The sequence below is a fragment of the Micropterus dolomieu genome, linkage group LG01, assembly GCF_021292245.1.
Source record: "Micropterus dolomieu isolate WLL.071019.BEF.003 ecotype Adirondacks linkage group LG01, ASM2129224v1, whole genome shotgun sequence".
Taxonomy (NCBI): Eukaryota; Metazoa; Chordata; class Actinopteri; order Centrarchiformes; family Centrarchidae; genus Micropterus; species Micropterus dolomieu.
The window spans coordinates 52,380,168-52,404,598 of record NC_060150.1 but is presented as its reverse complement, the minus strand read 5'-3'; the positions used below and the strand labels follow the sequence as shown (position 1 = coordinate 52,404,598).

The following is a 24,431-nucleotide window of genomic DNA, read 5'->3' as shown; positions in this document are numbered from 1 at the left end:
ATCTACACACCAAGAACAAAAGTGAAAGAGTGAAGAAATTCAAACAGAAATGTTTTGTTTGATAAAACAATAGGGATCTACGGTAGCTGACTTTGCTGTCAGGGAAGTCCCAGATTGAAATCCTGAAGCACAGAATTTGGGTTTCAAATCAGGGAAAAGTTGTAATGTATAGTTAATGCTGTTGCAAAAATATAAACATCAATGGTAGCACAGTAAGTAATGTATTGATATATGTATGTATACAATAGTGGGTGACTACATTTGAAAAAAAACAATCTTCTTCATTTTGAGGAATACACATTTAAATGTTACTATGTAAGTCATGGTATTACCACATCCTCATACCTAAATAACAAAGTACATTGATTGTAAATTGTCCCAAAATGATGTATATGTTTGCTGGGATGTACAAAATATATTACCTTTAGAAAGTAAAATGGCGTGTATAAGCTTTGGCAAGTACCAGTCCGGCGACAGGCTTGCTGGAAACTCATAAACCCTGCTGGATCGATCAATCATTACAGCTGCAGGTTGTGAGAAATCACTACATTTTCAGAAATATCAAATCCGGCAGGTTGAACTGTAGGAAAATTTATAAAATGATTGTCATCTTGAATTTTCCAATAAACAGCAATCATGTAGCTGCAATGATGTGTTGGAAGAGGCATATTGTCACGATTCTGCCTGTCCTGCGTTTGGGTCCTCATCCTGTTTGCACTCAACCAAATCCTGACAGAATGGACCAACCTAGAATTGATTGACCTAGAATGGACCCAGGGGACATTTTAAAACTGCCTAGCACTTGTAAGGCTTTGGGGGTGCCTAGAGACATGTTGACTGATGCTTTTTTGAGCTGCTTTCTGTCAAGAATTTTTGTTTTAAGACTGTATCTGAATTCTGTTTTAAAGTTGTGGTGTCCGAACAATAATGCTGCGATGATGTGTCGAGAAGAAATCCGCTTGACACTGTTCTTGATCATAAAAGTTTATTAAGGAGTTCAGCATCAATTACAAGCTCTGCAGCAGCTTGGAGAGTGACCCAGCCCGATGGCCACTCTGTCTCTCTGTACATCAAACACAGCTTATATAGGATATGTGTAGGTATCTGTTAGATACCATAGAAGGGTTTGAGTCTGCAAATAAAGCTCCAACCCATATAAGGGTACAGTGCTATTCTGAGGTAACAAAACAAGGGGTCAGAGGTCAAATTCTATAGAAGGGTTCAGTCCCTACATAACCACTAATCACTGCTCTCCCCTTAAGAGGTCACTAACCCTCTATCCAGCTGCTAAAGTGCTATTTTAAACTGTTATGCGTCAAATGCACATATATTGTACACCACAAAGTCTCTGCATGCGAGTTCCCAGCAGTCTAAGCCTGCTAGCAAACTTCGGCCTTCGACTCAGCAAGCCAGCATCTAAGGACATTCACGGCAGGTCTAAGACACTGGGAAAATGACACTCTTGGACTACTTTGCAATGAAAGCTAGTGAGTCAGAGATGGCACAGACTAGCCTTCCTTTGGATTCCGCTGTCAGATCCATCTCCAGAGAACCTATCTGGAGGGCGACATGGATCCCGCCTTCAGAGGGTCCTGAGGGTCTTCACCCTTGGCCTCCAGTCGGTCCGCACCTCTGTCGCAGACCTCTGGCTAGTCCTCTAGAGAGGTCTCGCCTTCATCGGCCTCCTGAGGTTCATTGCCTTTTCATCTGCCCCCTTCCCGGCCTCTGGAGGGTTTTTGCCCTCACAGTTGGTCAACCACCCAACCTTGTCAGCCTGTGTGACCAGGCTGTCCCCCTGAGCTGCTCGGCCTGTTGCGTCTCCCTCCTGAACTGTTTCGCCCTTGTCTGACCCTGGCCTGGCCTGTGTTTGATTTGGTTGCCCTCCTCCTGGCTTGGTTTGGACTATGTGTTTTATTTGGGTTCTGGGTTTAGTACTTCTGGGGACATCCCTTGGAGGGGGGTACTGTCACAATTTTTCCGCCTGTTTTGCAGTTGTTTGATTACTTGGGGCCTTTCTCATTTCCCAAATATGTGCCTCCTCGCCTCCTCAATCCTCGATCCTTGAGCCTGTGACCTGGAAATCAATTTCAGAGCGCCATCTTGAAGGACATTCCTAAAATGCACCTCGAGGAGCGAGGATTGAGGAGTCTTGCTGGAGGAGCTATTAGCGAGGATACATCAGTGTATCCTTTGCGGAAGTCTTTTCAGCCACTGTGACGTTTAAAAGAGTCGTGACATGCAGCTGGACCAACCCATGGCCGGAGCAGGACTCTACAGGGTTCCTGTTGTATTCATAACTTCATCAGTTAAGCCTATTAAAAATAATCAAATGCGCAGCCAAACTTTCTGCCCTTCACTGTTTGTGTAGGGCCTCATGGAGCGCTGTTCTAACCACATTCTTTAATGTCATTTCACTTTGACATCACTGATGTTGTTATTGTTGAATGTGATGTGTGAATGGGCAGCAGGATCGTAAAAATGAACACTGAATAGCGGCTGGATGAAGCTCCTCTCCAGAGTCGCAGTGCGCATTTCCACACGGACCACAGCAACATAAATTAATAATGAAAAATTTCCCGGCACGCCAATAGGATTGGTCAAGATCTAATGTTAATTCATGTTTTGTGTTCTTCTACACATCTAAAAGCTCTCACATGCAGTCCAGGTTCATACAGTGAAACTGTTTGGAGTAAATCAGCTGTCCTCCTGACAAATCCTGAGCTCCATCAGAGTCTGAACATGGATTATAGAAACTGGAAGTTTAATTCTGTTTCCTCTGCTTGTCCTGTCAAGTTTAATAATGCAGTTTTTTTATTGTTTTGTCCTACGATATTTGCTGTGACTTTACTGTGGGAATGGAAATGTTTAAATGACTGGCAGCAGCCTCTCCAATCATCAAAGTAAACCGTTAAATATAAAAGTCATAGTGCATCAACATAACACAAGAAAGAAATCACCTGGAAAGCTAAAAGGACCAGTGGAGGTGTGGTAAAATGTCCATGCAGGTTTGATCTCTACATCTGAGAAAATAATTAGTTGGTGGGGGCGGGTTGAGGATTTAGGCATAGGCCTTTATGAGTTCCGTTAAAGTCCGAGATGATCCGCGCATCACACCAATTGAGCTGCTATAATTGTGACAAAACAGTGCACTCAGCTGCTGAAGTCAAATTATTAGGCTGTAATATCAACCAGAGCGTTCAGCACTGATCTGTTTCATGCTTTAATAATAGTACCCACGTAGTCTACATATGCCATTCCAACAGTAGAGTCCTATGGAGACAGTTTTAATTGGGACCATGTGACATAAATGTTATTGTGTCATTTTGTAAAGGGACTGATGATAAAACGCTCATCTCATCAAGCTGAAATGATATACTAGCCAAAAAATGTTACTGTATTTCTGTGTAGTACATGATAGTAGGCTACTGTAATCTGTGACTGTTTCTCAACAGATGCTATAATGTTTATTGGAACCTCCAGATGTTTGTACATGTTATAATGTTGACAGACATGTTTCTGGATTGTGAAAATATGATCTGTAGCCTTTAGTTCCAAAGGCTGGTCAGCTTGTCTGACAGAGATCACAGCTCTAACAGTGGACAGATGATTCAGCTGTTGAACAGGTCATATTTAAGTGACGTCGCTTTAAAATGAGGAAAGCATCTCATTTTGTTAAATGCCTGTTTCCTTGAAGAAACTAGGGGTTAAGTGTCTTGCTCAGGGATACATTGGATTCAAACCCGGATCTCTCGCACCAAAGGTATGCATCTTATCCACTGCACTACCACCCACTCACCAGTTGTCTTGAAGTTGATCTTTTCTGTTTTAGCACTTTGTTGTTCTGTCAATCACCCTGTCTGCCTATTTCTTTTCTGATTACCCTGATGTGTCGCACCTGGTGTCTCTCCCTCCTTGCACCTCTACAGTATATAAACCCTGTGTTCAGTTCAGCCTGTGGTGGTCCACTGTAGCTTGTTGGGCTCCAACCTGTCACCTGTGTCAGTTGTACCTGCCCGAAACACTGCCTGTAACCTTGCCTGGCTCTTTGTTGCCTTTAAGTTTGTGTTTAGGATTTTGGTTTGTTTTGGACTTGTTTGTCACACCCTTTGGATTTTCTGTCTGGATATTACTCCTGCACTTTGGATTCTCTTTAAGGGTGCTCGCTTTTCATTAATAAATCTTAAACAGAACATTTTCTGCTCCTGAGTCCTGCGTTTGGGTCATCAACCTGTTTGCCTTCAACAAAATACTGACACATATACAGAAAAAAATGCATTATTAAACATTGTGGACATTTTGTCTGTAAAGCTAAAATCAGGGTTCAAGAGGTTAAGTATGTTATGTAAATCACATGGCATTTAACACGTGGTAAACATTTTGAAATTGTAGTAGTTTGGGATTTAGGAAAAGATTGTGGTTTGGGTTAAATGTGTGTGTGTAAGTCACGTGACGTAAGTCATCTACAAAACGTAATTTAACTTAAAACATGTCAACTTTGACTTCTTTCACAGTGAACTGGAACCTGGTCTCCTGAGGGAAATCCTGAGTTTACTTGACTCATTCATCCATCTACCCCACCACCTCCTTACACATGTCACTTTCACACAGAGATCCCACAATAAATATGGAAAGAATGTCCACCAATATGCCGCATTTATTCATCTATACTAAACAAAATATTCCAGCAATACAACCAGCAGTGAAGAAAAAGACCATTTAGTGTAATACACATAACCATGCCGGCTGTGGCTTTTCACACCGACATTGTTCTGGTTCTGTCACTAACAACATTCTGGGTCAGAGGCGGATCAAATCGGACCCCCCGTTCTGGTACCGTACCTTTCACACAGCGCAGCAAACAGGCATAATTATCCTGGTCAAAAAGTCAGTGTGAAAGCGCCTACAGAATTTCTTGCTCTTTACACTACGTCACATAAGCTGCTGTTATATCACCGTAAAGTGTTCACAAACACAAACACTAGTGCATCTGAATCACTTATGGTATTATATATTTTGGAGTTGTAAAACCTAAGGACAAGAAAATTAACCGAATCAGGCAATTCACAAGTTCCTGTCTTAGAACATCTGACTTTAGTTCTGGTTGATGGAAAAGAGGAAGGATGTGCATATCCAATGTTTCTGTCAGCTGCTTGGCAGAGGACACATAGCAACATTAAAAAAAGGTTTTCAACATTAAAGTGGCTTTTAAACAAATTCTAGCTCATTATTTGGTGTGCTCCCATACTTAACCAAATTACAGGACAGGGTTGCAAGGAAAAATTCAGAGAACTCCCAATTGTGGCAGATATGTTGCTGAGAAAGGTCAGATGTACTCTTGAATTTTCTTTTAGAGACTTGTCTCGACGTCAGCTCTGCTGTGGTTCTGACAAACTTTCAGTTTAATTTCAGTAATTTTAGTTTAACCCTGCCTCTCCTTGCTGTGACCAGTATAACCCTTGCAGGCAGACTTCCCTGTCAGGCTTATGTACTTCCTAAACAGCAGCAGACAGGATTTGACTGGTGTAGCTTGTTGTGGGCTGTACATATGTGGAGTAGAAGGGCTGCCTGAGAGCCTAATTTCAGGGAAAACAATGGAATTTTCATTCCCTTTCCATTGCTACTCCTCCTATGACTGCAACTCTGTTGCTGATGTTTTGTTGAGTCCATCAGGTAAGATTTTAGTGACATGTTGTTGGCCCAAGATTAATTTTATTTTTGTGGGACCAAACACTAGAGTTGTTGTTTATTCACACTATTCCAAAAACAGGGCAGTTATTACTGTTATATTAGATTATGTTGCGTAACAAGTTACTCAACAAGTATTGACGTTCACCTGCAGTAAGTGTGACAGAGACTGTGACTCCAGATTTGGAGCTCTCCAGCCACCTGCGATGGTGCAGATGGGCGCCCAACTGGAAGCTACACCTTCGTCCCTTGAAGATGGAGGGATGCCAACAACATAACATTACATTTTGAATCCGGTTTTCACCTTAAACATCCTCTATATCTATATTCTATTCTATTTACATCAGAAAAAAAAACATTTTTTACCATGCACAAAAATTATACATCTTCTATTTATCTTCCTAATTGTTGTATTATGTTTTTTGAGGTTTGGCATTACAAGATTATTAATATTTGTAACAAGGGTGGGTCCGTCAGGGTTTGGTGCACCAGTCTGCAGCCCAGTAATGGAATAAATGAAATTTGAGACACGTCTATATACAACAAAAACGCAGTTACAAGCTATAGTCAGTGGTAAGGAACATCAGCATGTGAGAGCTGCACTACCTCAGCAAATGTCTCATTCAGCTTGTCTTAAGGTGGTTTCACACATTGTTTGATAATTCAATCTCCATCCATCCATCGTCAACCGCTTATCCTAAGTACAGGGTCGCGGGGGGCTGGAGCCAATCCCAGCTGACATCGGCCGAAAGGTGGGGTACACCCTGGACAGGTCGCCAGTCCATCGCAGGGCATAATTCAGTATGCTTTATCTCAATATGCTAGACAAAAACAATTTTTAAGTCTCTGAAGTTTTCAAGATCAAATCTTTCAGTAGCCTTTGTTAAATTCATAGTTTATTTACAAATCTTTTTTGATTTTATGATCAAATTCATGGCTCGAGTCAGACTGGAGTCTAGAGTTGATCATTCTACTCAATGTGATTGACAGGAGAGATGATCAGAGGAGCAGAGTTTTTACCACCATCATTCAGACCAGGGTTGAAGTACGGGAAGAGTTTCTCAGTGAAGCAGCAGCCAGTAAAGGAGTAGATAAGAGCTGCAGCATCTACGTCATAAAAGGAGACCAGACCCTCCTCATAATCCACAAACACCCCCACCTTCTGAGGCCGAGACTTCAGAGAGAGAGAGTCAGTCAGGGTCAGTCAGTCAGAGCTTTGTACTTAACTCTTCTCCTCAACCATATAGTCCAGTAACCCTTATCAGGGATCAGTGGGATGTCTTCTTTCCTGTTGGCCACTACTAGATCCCGTTCAGTCTTTCTTTAATCTGAACCTCAAAGTAAAATCTCAAAGAGAAACTCTGTTATCCTAAAACACAGGGATTGAGAGAAAATCTCTCTGGGTTGTTTGGGAGATTTGGGAGAGTACATCATCAGGATTAATTTGTTTCCCATTATCAGACAGGATGAGTTTAGGATGTGCTGTATCAGGATCAAGAGTTACATCCACTGCATACTGCTGGACCCTCTTCAGCTCAAATGACTCAAATAGTTTCTTCATCTCTTTACCAAGTGTGTCCTCCAGCTGAGACACAGCTCTCTCCACAGTCCCATCATATGATTGACAGACACTGAACTACAGTACTTCTTCACACAGATCTTCAACATATTACTGGAGCTGTGTTAAGTTCCCTCCTGCTTCAAACGCTCCACAATCATCCCAGTCCCCCAAAAAACCTCCATCTCTGGACTAAATGACTACAGAACTGTCACCCTGACATCTGTAGTCATTAATTCCTTTGAAAGACTGGTGTTGGCCCACCTAAAGGACATTACAGGCCCCTTGTTGGACCCCCTGCAGTTTGCCTACAGGGCCAACAGGTCAGTGGATGACGCTGTCAACTTGGGATTGCCTTACATCCTGCAACACCTCGACTCTCCAGGGACATATTCAATTCAATTCAGTTTTATTTATATAGCGCCAAATCACAACAACAGTTATCTCACAGCGCTTTTCATAAAAGAGCAGGTCTAGACCGTACTCTATGATGCTATTTACAGAAGCCCAACAGTTCCCACCAAGAGCAAGCACAAGGCGACAGAGGCAAGGAAATACTTCCTTTAAGATGGCCGGTTGGGGTGAAGGATCCTGTTTGTGGACTTCAGCTCCTGTCAGTGGATCACAAAATTCCTGGCTGACAGGAGCCAGCAGGTGAGACTGGGGAACATCACATCCAGCACCCGGACTATCAGCACTGGTGCCCCCCAGGGGTGTGTGCTCTCCCCACAGCTCTTCTACCTCTACACCAATGACTGCACCTCAGGAGACCCATCTGTCAAACTCCTGAAATTTGCTGACGACACAACGGTCATCGGCCTCATCCGGGACGGTGATGAGTCGGCCTACAGACGGGAGGTTGATCAGCTGGCTCTCTGGTGCGGCCAGAACAACCTGGAGCTTAACACGCTCAAAACTGTGGAGATGATCGTGGACTTCAGGAGGAGCCCCCCCACTCTGCCCCCCATCACCATACTCAACAGCCCTGTATCTGCTGTGGAAACCTTCAGGTTTCTGGGATCCACTATATCCCAGGACCTGAAGTGGGAGCCCAACACTGACACCATCATCAAGAAGGTCCAGCAGAGGATGTACTTCCTGCGCCAGCTCAGGAAGCTCAACCTGCCTAAGGAGCTGCTGATCCACTTCTACACATCCATCATCCAGTCTGTCCTCTGCACGTCCATCACTGTCTAGTTTGGATCTGCCACCAAAAAGGACAGGAGCAGACTACAACGGACAGTCAGGACTGCAGAAAAGATCATCGGTGCCAACCTGCCCTCCATTCGGGACTTATACATTTCCAGAGTCAGGAAACGGGCAGGAAACATAACTGCAGATCCATCTCACCCCCCGACACAATCTGTTCCAGCTCCTCCCCTCTGGTAGGTGCTACAGAGCACTGTACGCCAAAACCAACAGACTTAGGAACAGTTTCTTCCCACAAGCCATCACTCTGATGAACAGCTGATTTCTGACTCAGTCAGGAACAATTCTTGTGCAATAACCCAGTAACTCTGCTACCTGTTTACTGGCTACCACTTACTATTTATTCATCATTCTCTATTTCAGAGCTGTTCATACTGTTCATATTGTATATTGTAAATACTGTATACCAAATCCACCTACCTCTTGTACATAACACCTGCACATAATACTTATTTATTCCAGCATTTTTTGCACTCATCACACTGTGTACATGTATGCTTGTATGTGTATGTGCACCTGTGTATCACATCCACCTCCGACATGTACATAATAATAACAACAATGGTAATACTCCTTTTCTCCTGCATCCTTTGCACTCTGCTCATTGCACTATTGTCTCAATCTGGCTGTTTTTGTTTATAGTGTTTATATATGTGTTCTCTATACTGTAGCCTGTGTTTGATTATTGTTGTCTTATTGTATTATTGTATAAGTCAGCACATTGTGAGCATTGTGCAATCCAGAGTCAAATTCCTCGTATGTGTACACATATCTGGCAATATAACTGATTCTGATTCTGATTCTGATTTTATTAAGTGTATTGTATGACTTTAAAAAAAAGTAATTTAGGATATCTATATGATCATTTTGAACTGGAATGTCTGTTTCAATTCAATTTTATCGATATTATACCGATTCATAATAAAAGTTATCTCATTGCGCATTTTAAATAGACCACATCCTGTCTGAGAAGAGCTGAAGATTTGTGTAAATGCTGGTTGTTGAAACTATAAAAATTATTATATGTATATAATAATATGATATGATTAGTTGTACTCACCAGTGTTTGGCAGAGACTCTGCTGTATTGTTGAGAAAGACCTGATGAGTTTATATATTCTTAGTTTCGACTGTAGCTCTGCTGTTGCTCTGACAAACTTTCAGTTTCCTGTTGAGGTTTGTGACTTTTTCACTAGCCAGTCAAGGTTTGATATTTATGGCTTTATAAAAATATGCGTATTTATTTGCATTAGGAAGAATAATGGATCATCAGTAATGGAGATGGAGTCAGGGTTCTCCAGAGCATGAAGGATGACATGTTAATGGCAGCATGGTTTGGATTTTGACAGGTACTACCTTAAACTGGTATTACCCTGTTAAGCCAGTCAGAGCTTTGTAAGTGGATTTCAGAATGGGGATGCCATCTTTCAGTGCTAGAACCAGAAAAATAGCTACACCCATGACAAACAGTGATTTAAATAAGCACATTTCTTTGGTTGTCAACAAAAATTTTAATTGCTACTTGCAACCACTACCCCAGCTTTCGTGTCAACTGACATGTTGTTGATGGTACATATATATTCCCTTGAACCGCTGCAAAGATGTTCTCCTTCCCTATGAGGAGGAAAATATTTTCATCTGTGCAATTAGCCGTAGTTTTTGCATGTGTTTCACTCAGATTAGCAATAAGGGATCATGGCAAAGGGGAGAAGGGGCACCTCCAGGTATACTTCCCCTGACGCTGTGATCAGTGAATTATTTCTAAACTGGTGACTTTCCACTCCCCTGTAAGCTCTCTGTGCCTGCTGACAGATTTAGAAAGTGAAACAGTTTTATCTAAAAAACATTTCTTTGCTCCTTAGCAAAATCAGGTTTAAATTTAGTGTGTTTTTTATAGAGATCTTTTTATTAGACAACTTACAGGTCAAACAAAAATCAAGACGGTCAGCTTTTTACCTTCCTTTATTGTTTCTCTTGTATAAAGTATGTATCTCGTAACGTGTTTCTCCAACTTGCCTTAGCGTCAAGGCACAAAAAACCCTCAAAAATGAACAACAAGGACTCTTTTCACCTTACAGACAAAAGTTACAAATCAGTACATTCAATACACACTATTTTTTCTTAATGTTTGTTGATCTTTTTGACATACCTCACTAAGAGGACTGCAGACCCAACCCTCTTTCCTTTGTAATACTACACTAATACAACTAATCAGGGTGGGGCAGACAACCAATGTTCATAAACCAGGCAAAGACCAAGTAAAGAAGTGAGGGGAGGATAACTAGACAAAAGTGAAACTAATCAGGGTGGGGCAGACAAACAAAGTTCATAAACTGGGAAAAGACCAAATTAAGAACTGAGGTGAGGATAACTAGACAAAAGTGAAACTAATCAGGGTCGGGCAGATAACCGAAATTCATAAACTGAGTAAAGTCCAAGTAAATAATAGAGGGGAGGTCAACTAGACACAAGTGAAACTAATCAGGATGGGGCAGACAAACAAAGTTCATAAACCGGGCACAGACCAAGTAAAGAAGTGAGGGGAGAATAAATTGACACAAGTGAAACTAATCAGGGTGGGGCAGACAACCAATGTTCATAAAACAAGCAAAGACCAAGTAAAGAAGTCAGGGGAAGGTAACTAGACACGAGTGAAACTATCAGGATGGGGCAGGCAACCAAAGTTCATAAACCATGAAAAGCCCAAGTAAAGAACTCTATAGAGCTATAGAGGTTAGTGTATCAAATAACAAGAGTCTACTACCATGCTGGCTGCTCTGTTAGGCTGTTCTTCATGCAGATCTGAGCTAAATACTAACAGCAGCATACCAACATGCTTACAGTGAATGCTCACATGTTGATGATTAGCAAAACTGTCAGCAGGATACACCATCTGGAAACCATGAATGTCTGTACCAAATGTTGTGCCAGTCTAGTAGATGTTACTATGTATCACAACATAAGTGAAAACTTTGACCTTCTGGTGTCTCTTGAGGAAAAGAAAGAGGATCATCAAAGTTGTCAGAATGTATCCTCTTGGGATCTATCTGTTGTAAATTTCATGGCAATCCACTGAATAGTTGTCAATATATTTCAACCACAAATATCAGCCTTGTGATGGCTTCAGAGGAAAATTCTGGTTCACCAAAGTCAGTAGGATCCATCTTCTGCGAACCAAGACAGTCTGTACAAACTTTAATACCAATTCATCCAATAGGTGTAGAGAAATAGTAATACTATCAATTGTAACATATATAAATACACATATAGAACAAACCCCAAACTGTAGTGCAATTACATATGAAAGACTTTAGCAAGTGCAGCTGAACTTAACAATAAACAAATCAAATAGTGCAAACATACAGTATGTGGTCATATACGTGATATTAATTCATATAAAACCTGTTTCGGCAATAAAATGATGAACCTTGGAGTTGCTATGAATATGCTGCTGTTCTGGTCAGTTAAATTTAAGCAAACATCATTTTAAAAAAACAATTATTATTTTCTTAGTACTCAAAAACATTAACTTTTACCAGCCAGAACATCAGTCAACACCGTTTAGCGTTTTACCGTTTTCCATTTAGCTTGGAAATGAAAACCCCTAGTGTCCTGTTTCAAACAGGCTGATAAAAGTAAAGCTCCCTCTGAAAATACACGTGGAAGCAAGGCTAGTGGAGCACGAAGCTTTTTAAATTATGGTAGCTAGTTCACACTAAATAGCTGATTAGCTATGCAGAATATTAATTTATGAATTGTATTCTTGTTAATACCTAAAGTTAAATGTAACAGACCTTTCTTATTGTTGACATTTTGACAGGTGTGACTAATACAATTAGTAGCTGTATTTCAGTACTAATGAAGCCATCAGTGATGCCGTACAGCTGTGCTTCCAGCAAAATGTTTGCTGGAATATAAATGATAATAACAAATCATGCCATGACATCAACTGTGCCCACAGTCTTCTCTGCCTCTTGTGCTGTTGGTCCGGTTGAGAGTCTTCCTGTTTAGCCTAGGGAAGAGGAAGTCTTTCAAGACATTAGTCTCATTACCAAATAAAGTCAAAGGACATTTGAGTGGATTTTTTCAAGTTGAGGATGAAATCATCAAACCCATGACTTGATCATGAGTCCAAGTATTGTAGAAGGAAAAGTTTTTAGTCTACTTAGTGTCATTGACACGAGAGATAATTAGAGGGGCAGAGTTTTTACCATCATCATTAAGCCCAGGATCGAAGTATGGGAAGAGTTTCTCAGTGAAGTAGCAGCCAGTAAAGGAGTAGATAAGAGCTGCAGCATCTACGTCATAAAAGGAGACCAGACCCTCCTCATAATCCACAAACACCCCCACCTTCTGAGGCCGAGACTTCAGAGAGAGACGGACTGAAGGGTCATCAAGAGCTTTGTACTCATTTCCATTTTTCAACCATATAGTCCAGTAACCCTCATCGGGGCTAAGTGTGACCAGCCCCTTCCTGTTGATCGACTCTCTGGCCACTCCTAGATCCCAGTCAGTCTTTTTAACCTGAACCTCAAAGTAAAATCTGCCAGAAGAGAAACTCTGCTTTCCTAAAACACAGAGACTGGCAGAAAATCTCTCTGGATTGTCTAGAAGATTCTTCTTCATGTCACCATGATTCACTTGTTTCCCATCATCAGACAGGATGAGTTCAGGATGTGCTGTATCAGGATCAAGAGTCACATTTATGGCATACTGCTGGACCCTCTTCAGCTCAGACTCAAACAGCTTCTTCATCTCTTTACTGAGCGTCTCCTCCAGCTGAGCCACAGCTCTCACCACAGTCCCCTCATATGAAGGTGGATGGACGCTGATCTTGGTCCAGTCCTTGGTCGGTGGAGGGTGGATGTTCAGGGACTGGACACTCTGGAGAAGACGGAGGTGGTCTTCAGAGCGTGAGAGCTGCTCCACCTCAGTCCTTCTCTTGATCAGCTCAGAGATTTCCTGTTCCAGCTCTTTGATGAAGCCTTCAGCCTGTTGCTCTGCTGTTCTCTGCTTCTCTTCGATGGTGTCGATGAGCTCCTTCAGGCCTCTCTCAACAGACTCCTTCAGAGAAGTGAAGACCTGAACACCTTCTCCTACCTCTCTGTCTGCATTTTCCTTGCTGAAGGTGACCGAGTGTTTGATCTCCTCAATCTTTAGTCGTCTCTTCTGGATCATCTGCTGAATTTCAGCCTCTGTCTTTCCCAGCTCGGCCTTCTTTCCTTCATATTCTTCCTTCAGAGGAACAAACTCATGTGCCCTGTGGTCTAAAACAGTGCAGAGCATGCAGACACATGTCTGGTCGGTCTTACAGAACAGCTCCAGAGGTTTATCGTGCTTCGTACACATCCTGGCTTCCAGGTTCTCCACAGGGTCGATCAGCTGATGTCTTTTCAGGCCTGAAGCTGTCAGATGAGGCTCCAGGTGAGTCTCACAGTAGGAGACCAGACACACCAGGCAGGACTTCAGGGCCTTCAGTTTGGTTCCAGTGCAGACGTCACAGGGAACTTCTCCTGGTTTGGACTCTTGTTGATCCGAGCTGCTGCTGCTGCTGCTGCTGCTGCTGCTGCTGCTGCTGCTGGCTTCCTGCAGAGCTGACTTGAACTGAGAAACCATCTGAGAGATGAAAGTGTTGACCCGCAGTTCAGGTCTTATGTGGAAAAGCTTTGCACATGTGGGACACTGGTACTGGTCAGTGGTATCCCAGTGTTCAGTGATGCAGTTTTTACAGAAGTTGTGTCCACATGGTGTGCTGACAGGATCAGTGAACACATCCAGACAGATGGAGCACAGGAACTGATCTTCAGACAGCAGACTGCTAGGAGAAGCCATATCTACACAATCAAAACAAAAATGAAATGTGAAGAATGCTTTTTTGTGTGTGCAAATTTATGGTTATTTGTGGTAACGTATTTCACTACAGCCCACAAATACTGCATAATGTTTTTGTAAATCTGGGAAATAAAACGTTCATGCAACACTAACTTCATTTCCCAATAAGTTAATTAGCCTATAGGGCAGTAAAATGAAAAAATCCTGGTCCTTTAATTGTTATTTTTGAAACACAGGTAAGAAGGAAAGAAACTGTTATGGTTTGCTTGTTTGGTTCTTGTTCACAACAGTAATGGGTGAAAGAGAAGAATCGCTGTATCAGATATATGACTGTAGTCTGCACAGCGGACCAGAAGTCAGCGCTATTACCTCACAGCAAGACATTCTGTGTATTATCTCTCTGGGTCAGCCACCACTGTGGGAGTTAAATAGTAATATAAATAGAGAAGCATTACTTTGGAATCTTTATTTGTCTCCCCACACATTACATCGCAGTATATCTTGTTTTGTTTTGCTGTAACAACATTTCTAGATCCCTCAATTATTTCATGTTTGTTATTAAAAAATTGTTGCACTCCTTCTGAGACCTGTGCGATGTTTCATATTTATCACATTTGTACATAAAAGTTGTATATAGTGTACACATAACTCTTATTTTTCTATTTCTGTTATATCTTGTATTTCTCTATTTTATTTTAATTTAATGTGTATTGTCGTATCGGTTGAGTTGTATCTGGAACTGCTGTAACAGGTGAAATACATATTTGTGGGCTATTAGTTTACATTTACATTTATTCATTTAGCTGACGCTTTTATCCAAAGCGACTTACAATTGCTATACATGTCAGAGGTCGCACGCCTCTGGAACAACTAGGGGTTAAGTGTCTTGCTCAGGGACACAATTGTGGATGTCTCACAGTATATTAAAGAATGTTTATTGCACTTTTTATACCAAAACAAATTTGATTTCTATCACAAAATAAAAACAAGCGTTAGTTTGTGGTTGAACCTGTAATTATCATGTGCTGTACTCACCAGTGTTTGGCAGAGACTCTGTTGTGATGCTGAGAAATTCTTGATGAGCTTGATTTTTTATTTAACAGTTATAAAAACACTCGTCTTGCTTGCAGCTCTGCCGTCGCTCTGACAAGCATTCAGTTTCACTTCAGGAATGTGACGTTGAAGCTCCGCCTGCTCTGTGTTTGGTGTTGCTGCTTCTGGCTTGAACATTATTATAATGACATAGTTTTGGCACAGGAAGAATTTAATATTCAGGGAATGACACACTAAAGACATCTGGCTGTCAACAGCAGCCCATCGAATGTTTTTACAACAAGAGACAGGTTCTGTTGCGAGCCCACATATTGGTATGTTTGGCCATGACTCATGAACAAAACTTGAAAACACAAAAAAAGGAAGTGAGCCATTTCTCATCCATGAGTCTTCCATTGTTTTGTCACACGTGTATTTTCGATATCTAATGTGAGTTTTCATGCTTTAATTATCATTTAAACTCATGTTAGTTAGACCTCTTTGCCACAGACAGGATTCGATCCCTCTTTTCTTGCTTTGTGTTCTTCTGTGGGTTGCTTCACCATTAGACTATCTTCCAAACTGATCAACACAAACAACTCTGTATGTAATTATTCTCTGGGTGAGAGCTGATGCAGCTTAGAAAGCCCTTATAGTGACTTTCAGCAATTCAATAGTTAAGTTGTTTAAGATTCAGCTGTCTCTGTGATTAAGCTCTCAGGCTGCGGTAGGCAGGTTTGAGGTTCAAGGCTTAACTTTTATATCTACTATTATTGTATAATACAGATTTTTGGTGTCAAAAACTAAACGAATGTCAACATGGACAAAATAATCATGAACTTTGTATTTAATCATTATGATTTTAATGTTTACAGATTACAGTTGTGCATCCTCTTCCTGCCTAGCCATGTATCTAAATGTGCTGATTGTGAATGTTTGTGATAAACTGAAGGATGAAGTGTTCCTTTGTGGGCTGAGAAAACGCTGGTCCTTCTTTAAGGATCATTTTAGTGTTTTTAAACCTGGACCCTATTCTCACATATGTTGGTATTAAAATGAATAGTAGGTCCAAAAGGTTTTGGAATCCGTGCAGTAGATGACTTCAGCTGGCAGCTGAACCGGCTGCAGTGACATCCACAAAAAGTGCTTCTTGTTGCCAGCGACAGACAGACCGTTACACCAGGTGTCTGGCACCATCATGGAAAGGATCCCTACGAGGGACTCCAGGTGACCCCCTTTGTTTTTAACGGGAAACTGAAGTCTCGCTCTAAAACTGGTGAAGTGAGTTGTGGCAAGAAGACGGCGGTGGAAACGTGAGTCAGGGTTTGTTGTGTTGGAGTAATGTTAGGAAATAAAGTCTTGCTAGCTCTAGGTACACAGTAAACTCCTCCCACTTGTTTTCACCAGCTGCAACACCTCACCTCTCATGACATTTTAGAGCGAGAATATGATGCATTGCTGCAGATTAAACAGTTAAAATAAGGTCATCATGAAACATCTACAGCAGTAAAATGCAATCTCTACATTAATGCGACAGGAACATTAATCCAGAAATATCAGATTTAGTAGTGAAACACTGACAGGGAACATTTTACTGCACTATGACTAATTTTACTTTTGATACTTTAAGGAAATGTTGCTGAAATAAAAGGTACAGGGGGAAATGAAAACACATAAATTCCTGCTTTCCAGAGAAATCTTCTCCACCGACAAATGATTTTATTTTTATAAAGGTAGACACATAATTCAGGAAGCAGGTGAACATTTACAAACACAACAGAATATAATGCAGTAATCAGTAGCTGGAATTTATTTTACCTTGAGTTACTTTTTCTGGACAATGCACTTCTGTTTCTTCTATATTTACATAGCATTCCATGTTTTCTTATTGTGCATCAATCCTTTCTCCAAGCACTTTCATTTTGGGAGACAAAAAATATGCCACTTTAAAAAGTGAGAACATGTCCCCAGCTTAAATGACAACTATGGACTGTAATGATTAACAGTGTGAGATTTGTGGAGATGACGCTTTTATTCTGACGGAAAAACACACCTGAAGTGTTAGGTGTGTTGCTTCCGGCGCATCGGCTAGCTTGACGTTAGCTCTTGCAGGCAGAAGGTGGAGGGGCTTCTGCTGGATTCAGGGAACAAACATGGACAGTCAAGGGAGAAAAGTCGTGGTTTGTGACAACGGAACAGGGGTAAGTTTAAGAACAAGGCAGCGCTGTTAAATCTCAGTCCGTGTCGCTCTCCGGTTCTCCGCAGTTCGATAAGAAAACGGCGAGAACTGGAAACAGGAAGTTAACAGAGAGCTAACAGGCTAACGCGTTAGCTTGTGTTTAGGAATGTGTCTGTCAGCTGGATTCACCTGCTGCAGAGCTACAACTGACATTCACTGGGAAGACAAAGTGCTGTTTATGTTTCTCACACTGGAGTTTAGCCAATAAAGTCTCTGAAAATGGTTCTTGTTGAATCGGGTAACTTGGCTAACTGCAGTACCTTTAGCTAACTCGTAAGTAACTTTGCCTGTGTAACGACATGTAATGACAGCTAGCTACCGCACAGTTCAACTAAACACAATAACAACCGTCCCTTCAAGTAATCACAACATTTAATCACCTTTATAATAACCTAGTAGGTTACTTTTTTAGTTGTTTAGGTAGATTTTCTAACCGTTACATTCTCAGGTAACGTTAGCCATCGTACGCTAGCTTCGCGTTCTTAATCTTTGTTTATATCAAATAGAGTTTGGGTTAAAGAGACCATTCAGTTTATTTCCTTCTATGTTTTACAGTTAGCTTAGCCTGGTTAGCTCAATTCAAACGGCCGCGCCCCTCGTTTAAAAAGAATAGCTCCTCTTCAGCAGTGCAGCTTTAATCACACACACATGCAGAAGGGGTGAAAGCGTGTTATTAAATTGTCGCACATGCTTTTTGTAGCTTTTAGAAATTCAACTGTTTCAGCCAGTAAAAGTGAAATACACCAGTGTGCACGCAAGAGACGTGGGTTGCGGAAGTTGAGGCTTTTCTTCCATGTAAGGAAACTTTCACCAGCCTGAATCTCGATTGACTTTTAAACACTGCCGACAGTTTTTTATGAATCATGACCAAGAGGAAGTTGTTTGTCCTCTGGCTAAAGACTTCGAGAGCATCACAGAGGGACTTCTGTTTTTACTGTAAAAGATTAAAAAATAAATAAATACACAGACTAAAAACTAAAACGTTGTACGTTTTTAATAAGGTACGTTTATTTGTCACATTACAACAAGTGTTAATGTAATTAGTAAAATCGTTAGCTCCATTAAATACAGTTTTCATTTGCTCTGCTGTTTATAAAGTTACAGCTGAAACCACCTCACTTCCGGTATGTGCTTCATACTAAATGCACTTTAGCATGAAGGAATAGTAAATTTAAGCATTGCATACACAAAAGAGTTTTTACGACATGATGTTAGTCAACGCTTCTTGAAGGAGAAGGTTCAGAAAACTACATCTGACATTACATTTAATTTAATTTACCTTTAAAAAATTAACATTGCAGAGAGCTATGTATTTTTTTTTTTTTTTTTGACATGCTGGAGTTGGTTTGTGAGGGAAAAGAAGCAGCTATGGACAGGACATCAAATCGTTTACCTTCTTAAGATTATAGATAAAGTGATTTTTGTTTATTAACATCACCCATTGGAGTTAATAATTGATAGCTTTACTCATAGAATAATGATCTTAGTTTCATAACTCAGTAGTGGCAGATGCCCTTTGCTTCCGTATCTAAATCAATATCAGGAGAGAAAAAGGGGTGTCGGTGAGGCTTGTATTATCTTACATTGAATAGTAGTCTATCAAAATGGTATAAGCATTATTGTTTACATAGTTCTGTTGTCCGAACTGTTTATTCCAAGCAAGTTAAGACATTACGAAGGTTTCTGTTTTACATGTGTGATGAACAGGCGACACAGAATGGCATCTATCTGACTCAGTGTGAGATCTTGTATCTTATAGATCTAAAACATGTTATTTTAAATATTCTAACATGCATTTTTTTCCTTCTTTCATTCCCTTCCTAGTTTGTCAAGTGTGGCTATGCAGGCTCCAACTTCCCAGAGCACATTTTCCCAGCGCTGGTTGGCCGGCCAATCATCCGCTCCACAGCTAAAGTTGGAAACATTGAAATCAAGGTAATTATTTTTCATTCAACAGCGTTTTTGTCACAGTGCGGATACTTCTCTGGATGTATCATGACGGCTTGTGGAAGTTGGAACATAGTTAGACTGTGGATAACAGCATCATGTGTGATAAAGCTGCGATTCTTGGCCATGTTCTATGAAGTAGAGCTGGAACAATTCATCGATTAGTTGTCAACTATTTAATTAATTGTAAACTATTTTGATAATCGATTAATCGTTTTGAGTAAAAATTATCTGATTTCTGTGTCTTTAAATGTGAATATTTCCTGGTTCTTTCCTTCTCTGTGACAGTAAACTGAATATCTTTTGGGTGGACAAAAAAACACACTTGAGGACGTCTTCCTGGGCTTTTAGGAAACACTGATCAACATTTTTCTGAGATTTTATAGACCAAACGACTAATCGATGAATCGATATAAGAAACGATAAATAATCGTTAGTTGCAGCCCTGATATTGAGTTTATGCAAGTTTAGATCTCAGCCAAACACTGCACTTCTCTTTAGTCATACAGGTGGGAAATAATTTGATAATCAGCTGCTGAAATTAAAGTCTTAATGACCAGTGGCTGTGAGCTACAGAGAGACAACAGCCAAACATAGTAAAGAAAAGTGCCAGGTAAAGAGCCAAAGTCTTTCTCTCAGTCTGATGAACTGTTGACCTTTGACCTCTCGCAGGACCTGATGGTGGGGGACGAGGCCAGCGAGCTGCGCTCTATGTTGGAGGTGAACTACCCCATGGAGAACGGCATCGTGAGGAACTGGGACGACATGAAGCACCTGTGGGACTACACCTTTGGCCCCGAGAAACTCAACATCAACTCGCGCAACTGCAAGATCCTACTGACCGAGCCGCCCATGAACCCCACCAAGAACAGAGAGAAGATAATAGAGGTTGGTTTTAGCTGAATCAGATGCAGCGCTCCAGATGTTTTTAGTTTTGAGAGACTCGGGCGGTGTGTATTTATATAGAAGTTAACTAATACCTTCTGTTTCTCCTGCCAGGTGATGTTTGAAACATACCAGTTTACAGGAGTTTATATCGCCATCCAGGCCGTCCTCACGCTCTACGCTCAAGGTGCGTTTGTCTCCGTAACACTCATGATCACTGCTAAACTAGGTGACTGAATGGTTGCATGCTTTCTGTATGGAGATTTTCCCCACCATCTAAACATGTATGTTAGTTTAGTTTCTCCAGTCAATGCCCTTGGCCAAGGGAGTTGGTCCCTGGGCCGAATTAGGAGGCAGAGCTTGAACTGCAGTGCCAGAAACTGCATTTCATTGGATGACCACTTGAGGCTGCCACCAAAAGCGAGTCATTCCCCATAATAATAATAATAATAATAATATTTTTTTATTATTATTTATTATTATTTATAGGGGCCTTTCCGAACACTCAAGGTCACCTCACAAAACATAATAAAAGATTGCTGTGACCTGATAAATAGTGATCATGTTTAAAAAGATTTGTTTTCAAGCGGGATTTAAAAATGGAAAGCCAGTCAATGTTGCGGCTGTCTGGTGGAAGAGAGTTCCAGAGACGAGGGGCAGAGCGGCTGAAGGCTCTGAACCCCATGGTGGTCAGACGAGCAGGAGGTACAGTGAGGTGAATAGAAGAAGACCTAAGAGTACGGGTGGGTGTGTTAATATAAAGGAGGTCAGTGAGGTACAGAGGAGCAAGGTTGTGAATGGCCTTGAAGGTCAGGAGCAGATTCTTGAAAACAATGCAGTATTTAATGGGGAGCCAATGAAGCTGCTGAAGGAAAAGAGTAATGTGATTAATAGAAGGGGTTCTGGTGATGATACGGGCAGCAGAGTTCTGAACCAGTTGAAGTTTATGTGTGGATTTGAGAGGAAGACCAATGAGAAGAGAATTACAATAATCAATGCGGGATGTGACCAGTGTGTGAACAAGAATGGTTGTACTGGTGGGTGAGAGAGACGGTCTGAGGTGATTAATGTTATGTAAATGGAAGTATGCGGACCTACTGACATTATTAATGTCAGCTTGAAATGAAAGAGTGCTGTCGAGGATCACACCCAGATTCTTCACCTGAGGGGAGGGGGAAACTGGGGAGTTGTCAGTGGTAAGAGAAAAACTGACCGATTTAGTTAAAGGAGACCTATTATGCTTTTCCACATTTTATGACTTATCTACAGTGTTATAATGTTGGATGTTCATGTTAAACATGGCCAAAGCTTAAAAAATGAGGTTAAAGTATTTATAAGAAATCCCTCTGAGCAAAAACCTCAGGTTTCCTCCTGTTCTGAACGTTCTGTTTTCAACTGCTTTTTCTACCAACGGCTCTACGTAATACGGAGCCAGAGGAGCTGGTGTTCCATGTATGGTCATTTGCTTCCACAGCAACGGCAGCGCTCATTCTGCCTGTTCCGCCCAGGTCTTCAGGTCTTGGCCAATCAGAAGACACTGTGCTTTGAGAGGGGGAGCCTTAAAGAGACAGGAACATCTACAGTTTGTTTCAGACAGAGGCTGAAGTGAAGCCCTACATGAAGAACTCTGAACTTTTAATCATGCAAAGCTGCCATACAGGAGTCACAATACTACAATCTAGGACTGTAAAAGCAGTATAATAGGTCTCCTTCAAAGTGGATTTGGTACCAATGAGGAGAAACTCGATTTTTCACTGTTAAGTTTGAGGAAGTTGCAAGAGAACCAGGATTTGATTTCCGTTAGGCAATCAGAGAGGGATGTGTGTGGGAGAGATGTGGTAGGTTTGGTGGACAGGTAGAGCTGGGTGTCATCCGCATAGCAGTGAAAATGGATGTTAAATTTACGGAAGATATGGCCAAGAGGAAGCAGATAGATGATGAACACCGGGAACACCAGGACAGAGCCCTGGGGAACACCGGTAGTGAGAGGGGATAGCTCTGATTTGAAATGTTTGAGTTGGATGAACCGTAGACCCCCCATGTTAAAATTCCCACGTCTGTGGTTAAATTAGGATGTTTTCGCCAGTCACACCTGTGGTGCACCATCGGGTAAAGTTTCAGCTTCATACACATCACTGCTAAACCTTAGACTCAGCACTTATTTGTATCTCGTGTCCATCCACATGCACACCATGCCAAGAACTAGGCGATACACATATTTGCACTTTTTTTGTTTCAGGACTGCTGACAGGAGTGGTGGTCGACTCTGGTGACGGCGTCACTCACATCTGCCCGGTGTACGAGGGCTTCTCTCTGCCCCACCTGACCCGACGTCTCGACATCGCAGGGAGGGACATAACGCGCTACCTCATCAAGGTACCTGCAGCACCAAAACAGTTTTTATCAATGGAGACTGGTGACGTTGATGAGAACGATTGTTCTCGATTGTGCGATTGTGACCGTTTCTGGTTAAACAAAGAGGATCAACGAGGAAGAAGGTCTCTCTCTGTAGGGATCTTTTTCATAATGTCGTCAGATATTTGTAATAACAATCTGAACACTTTAGTGAACATGATGGAGCACAATACTGGACCAATTTCAAAAAAATGTTGTCCCAATTAGTCACACAGACACAAAAAAACATGAGAAAATAAGGGCCAGGTTGAAAAATACTGAAGTTTCATATTAATATTAAATATTTCTTTAAATCTTGCACTGTACGTTGAATTCTTTTTAAATTCAGTGTTGAGAAGATGGTGAAATTAAAAAGGTTCCAGTGTGTTTCGTCAACTTCAATTTAAATTGATGAAACATTCAGGATATTTTTTTATTAATTAATATATTTGTGTTACATAATAATGGTAATTACATAATTTAAATGTTTGCACAAATCACTGCACAAGCTGCCATATTGCACATATTCTGTAGTATTCTTTTATATTTTATAAATACAAATCCTCTCCCCCTGTAATATGTTTGCACAACACAAATCCGAAGTAATGCACATGTAAATAACTGCCACATTGTTTTTCTTTTACACATACTACGCATGTAGTTCTAATATTCTTTTGTAACTTTCACTTTTGTGTATATATATATTTTTTGATTTATTTATGTCAACTGTAGGTTTATGTCTCTGTCTAGCACCTAATCAATGTAGCAAATTCTTCGGACATGTAAAGTACTGTAAAGCTCTTTCTGAATCTAATTTTGATTCTGATAACCATCAAATCCTACCTGTACCGTCTGACTTCCAGCTGCTGCTGCTGCGGGGTTATGCCTTCAACCATTCGGCGGACTTTGAGACAGTGAGGATGATGAAGGAGAAGCTTTGCTACGTCGGTTATAACATCGAGCAGGAGCAGAAGCTTTCGCTGGAGACAACGGTGCTGGTCGAGTCATACACGGTCAGTCGTGCCCATGTTAATAAATCATTCGTACAGCAGTTAAAGAGCTCAGTATTTAATAATAATGAGACGTCATTACTTTTCTGAAGGCGTGGATTTTGTGTGTGTCCTCAGCTCCCGGACGGAAGGGTGATCAAGGTGGGAGGTGAGAGGTTCGAAGCCCCCGAGGCTCTGTTTCAACCTCACCTCATCAACGTGGAGGGTGTGGGCGTGGCCGAGCTGCTCTTTAATACCATCCAGGCCGCAGATATCGACACCAGGTGAGCTGTCAGGGGCCGCACGTCAGATTTCTCAAGGCAGTTGGCATAAACCAACAATTTAAAAGTTTTATTACAAAATATACACGAAAGGATATTCTTACATAAAATATCCAAGTTCCAAAAGGTTTTAAATCCCTCTGTGGATACACAGGATAACACATTTACTCACACGTTGTCAAGATTAGTATTCTCACAGGTGGAGAGATGTAAAATAACATCACACAACGTCGTGTTTCTCTGATCAGGTCTGAGTTCTATAAGCACATTGTCCTGTCCGGAGGCTCCACCATGTATCCCGGCCTGCCGTCCCGCCTGGAGCGTGAGCTGAAGCAGCTGTACCTGGAGCGAGTGCTGAAGGGAGACGTGGACAAGCTTTCA

The 24,431-nt window shown here is 41.3% G+C and overlaps 2 protein-coding genes across 3 annotated transcripts; one reads left to right on the top strand and one right to left on the bottom strand.

Annotated features, from left to right (window-relative positions):
- Nucleotides 1-6,655: 6,655 nt before the first annotated feature.
- On the bottom strand, nt 6,656-15,412 carry LOC123969452 (E3 ubiquitin-protein ligase TRIM39-like). 2 transcript variants are annotated; one of them, XM_046046863.1, is made up of 3 exons: nt 15,319-15,412; nt 12,802-14,285; nt 6,656-6,844 (listed from the first exon to the last, which is right to left on the bottom strand). In XM_046046863.1, exons 2-3 carry the CDS (start codon nt 14,281-14,283, stop codon nt 6,656-6,658), a joined length of 1,671 nt encoding a protein of 556 aa, XP_045902819.1. In that variant the 5' UTR covers nt 14,284-14,285; nt 15,319-15,412. The 2 variants fall into 2 exon arrangements, with proteins under 2 accessions (XP_045902819.1, XP_045902809.1); XM_046046853.1 differs by lacking the exon at nt 6,656-6,844 and having other exon boundaries at nt 10,398-14,285.
- A 1,947-nt stretch (nt 15,413-17,359) lies between these two features.
- actr2a (actin related protein 2a) lies at nt 17,360-24,431 on the top strand (the record flags this gene model as incomplete). The annotated part of the gene is given in 8 exon segments (XM_046046842.1): nt 17,360-17,516; nt 19,379-19,489; nt 20,174-20,389; nt 20,501-20,573; nt 22,626-22,762; nt 23,644-23,793; nt 23,908-24,053; nt 24,299-24,431. Coding segments are annotated over 8 exon segments (1,014 nt in total), but the record flags the coding sequence as incomplete, so codon positions are not given.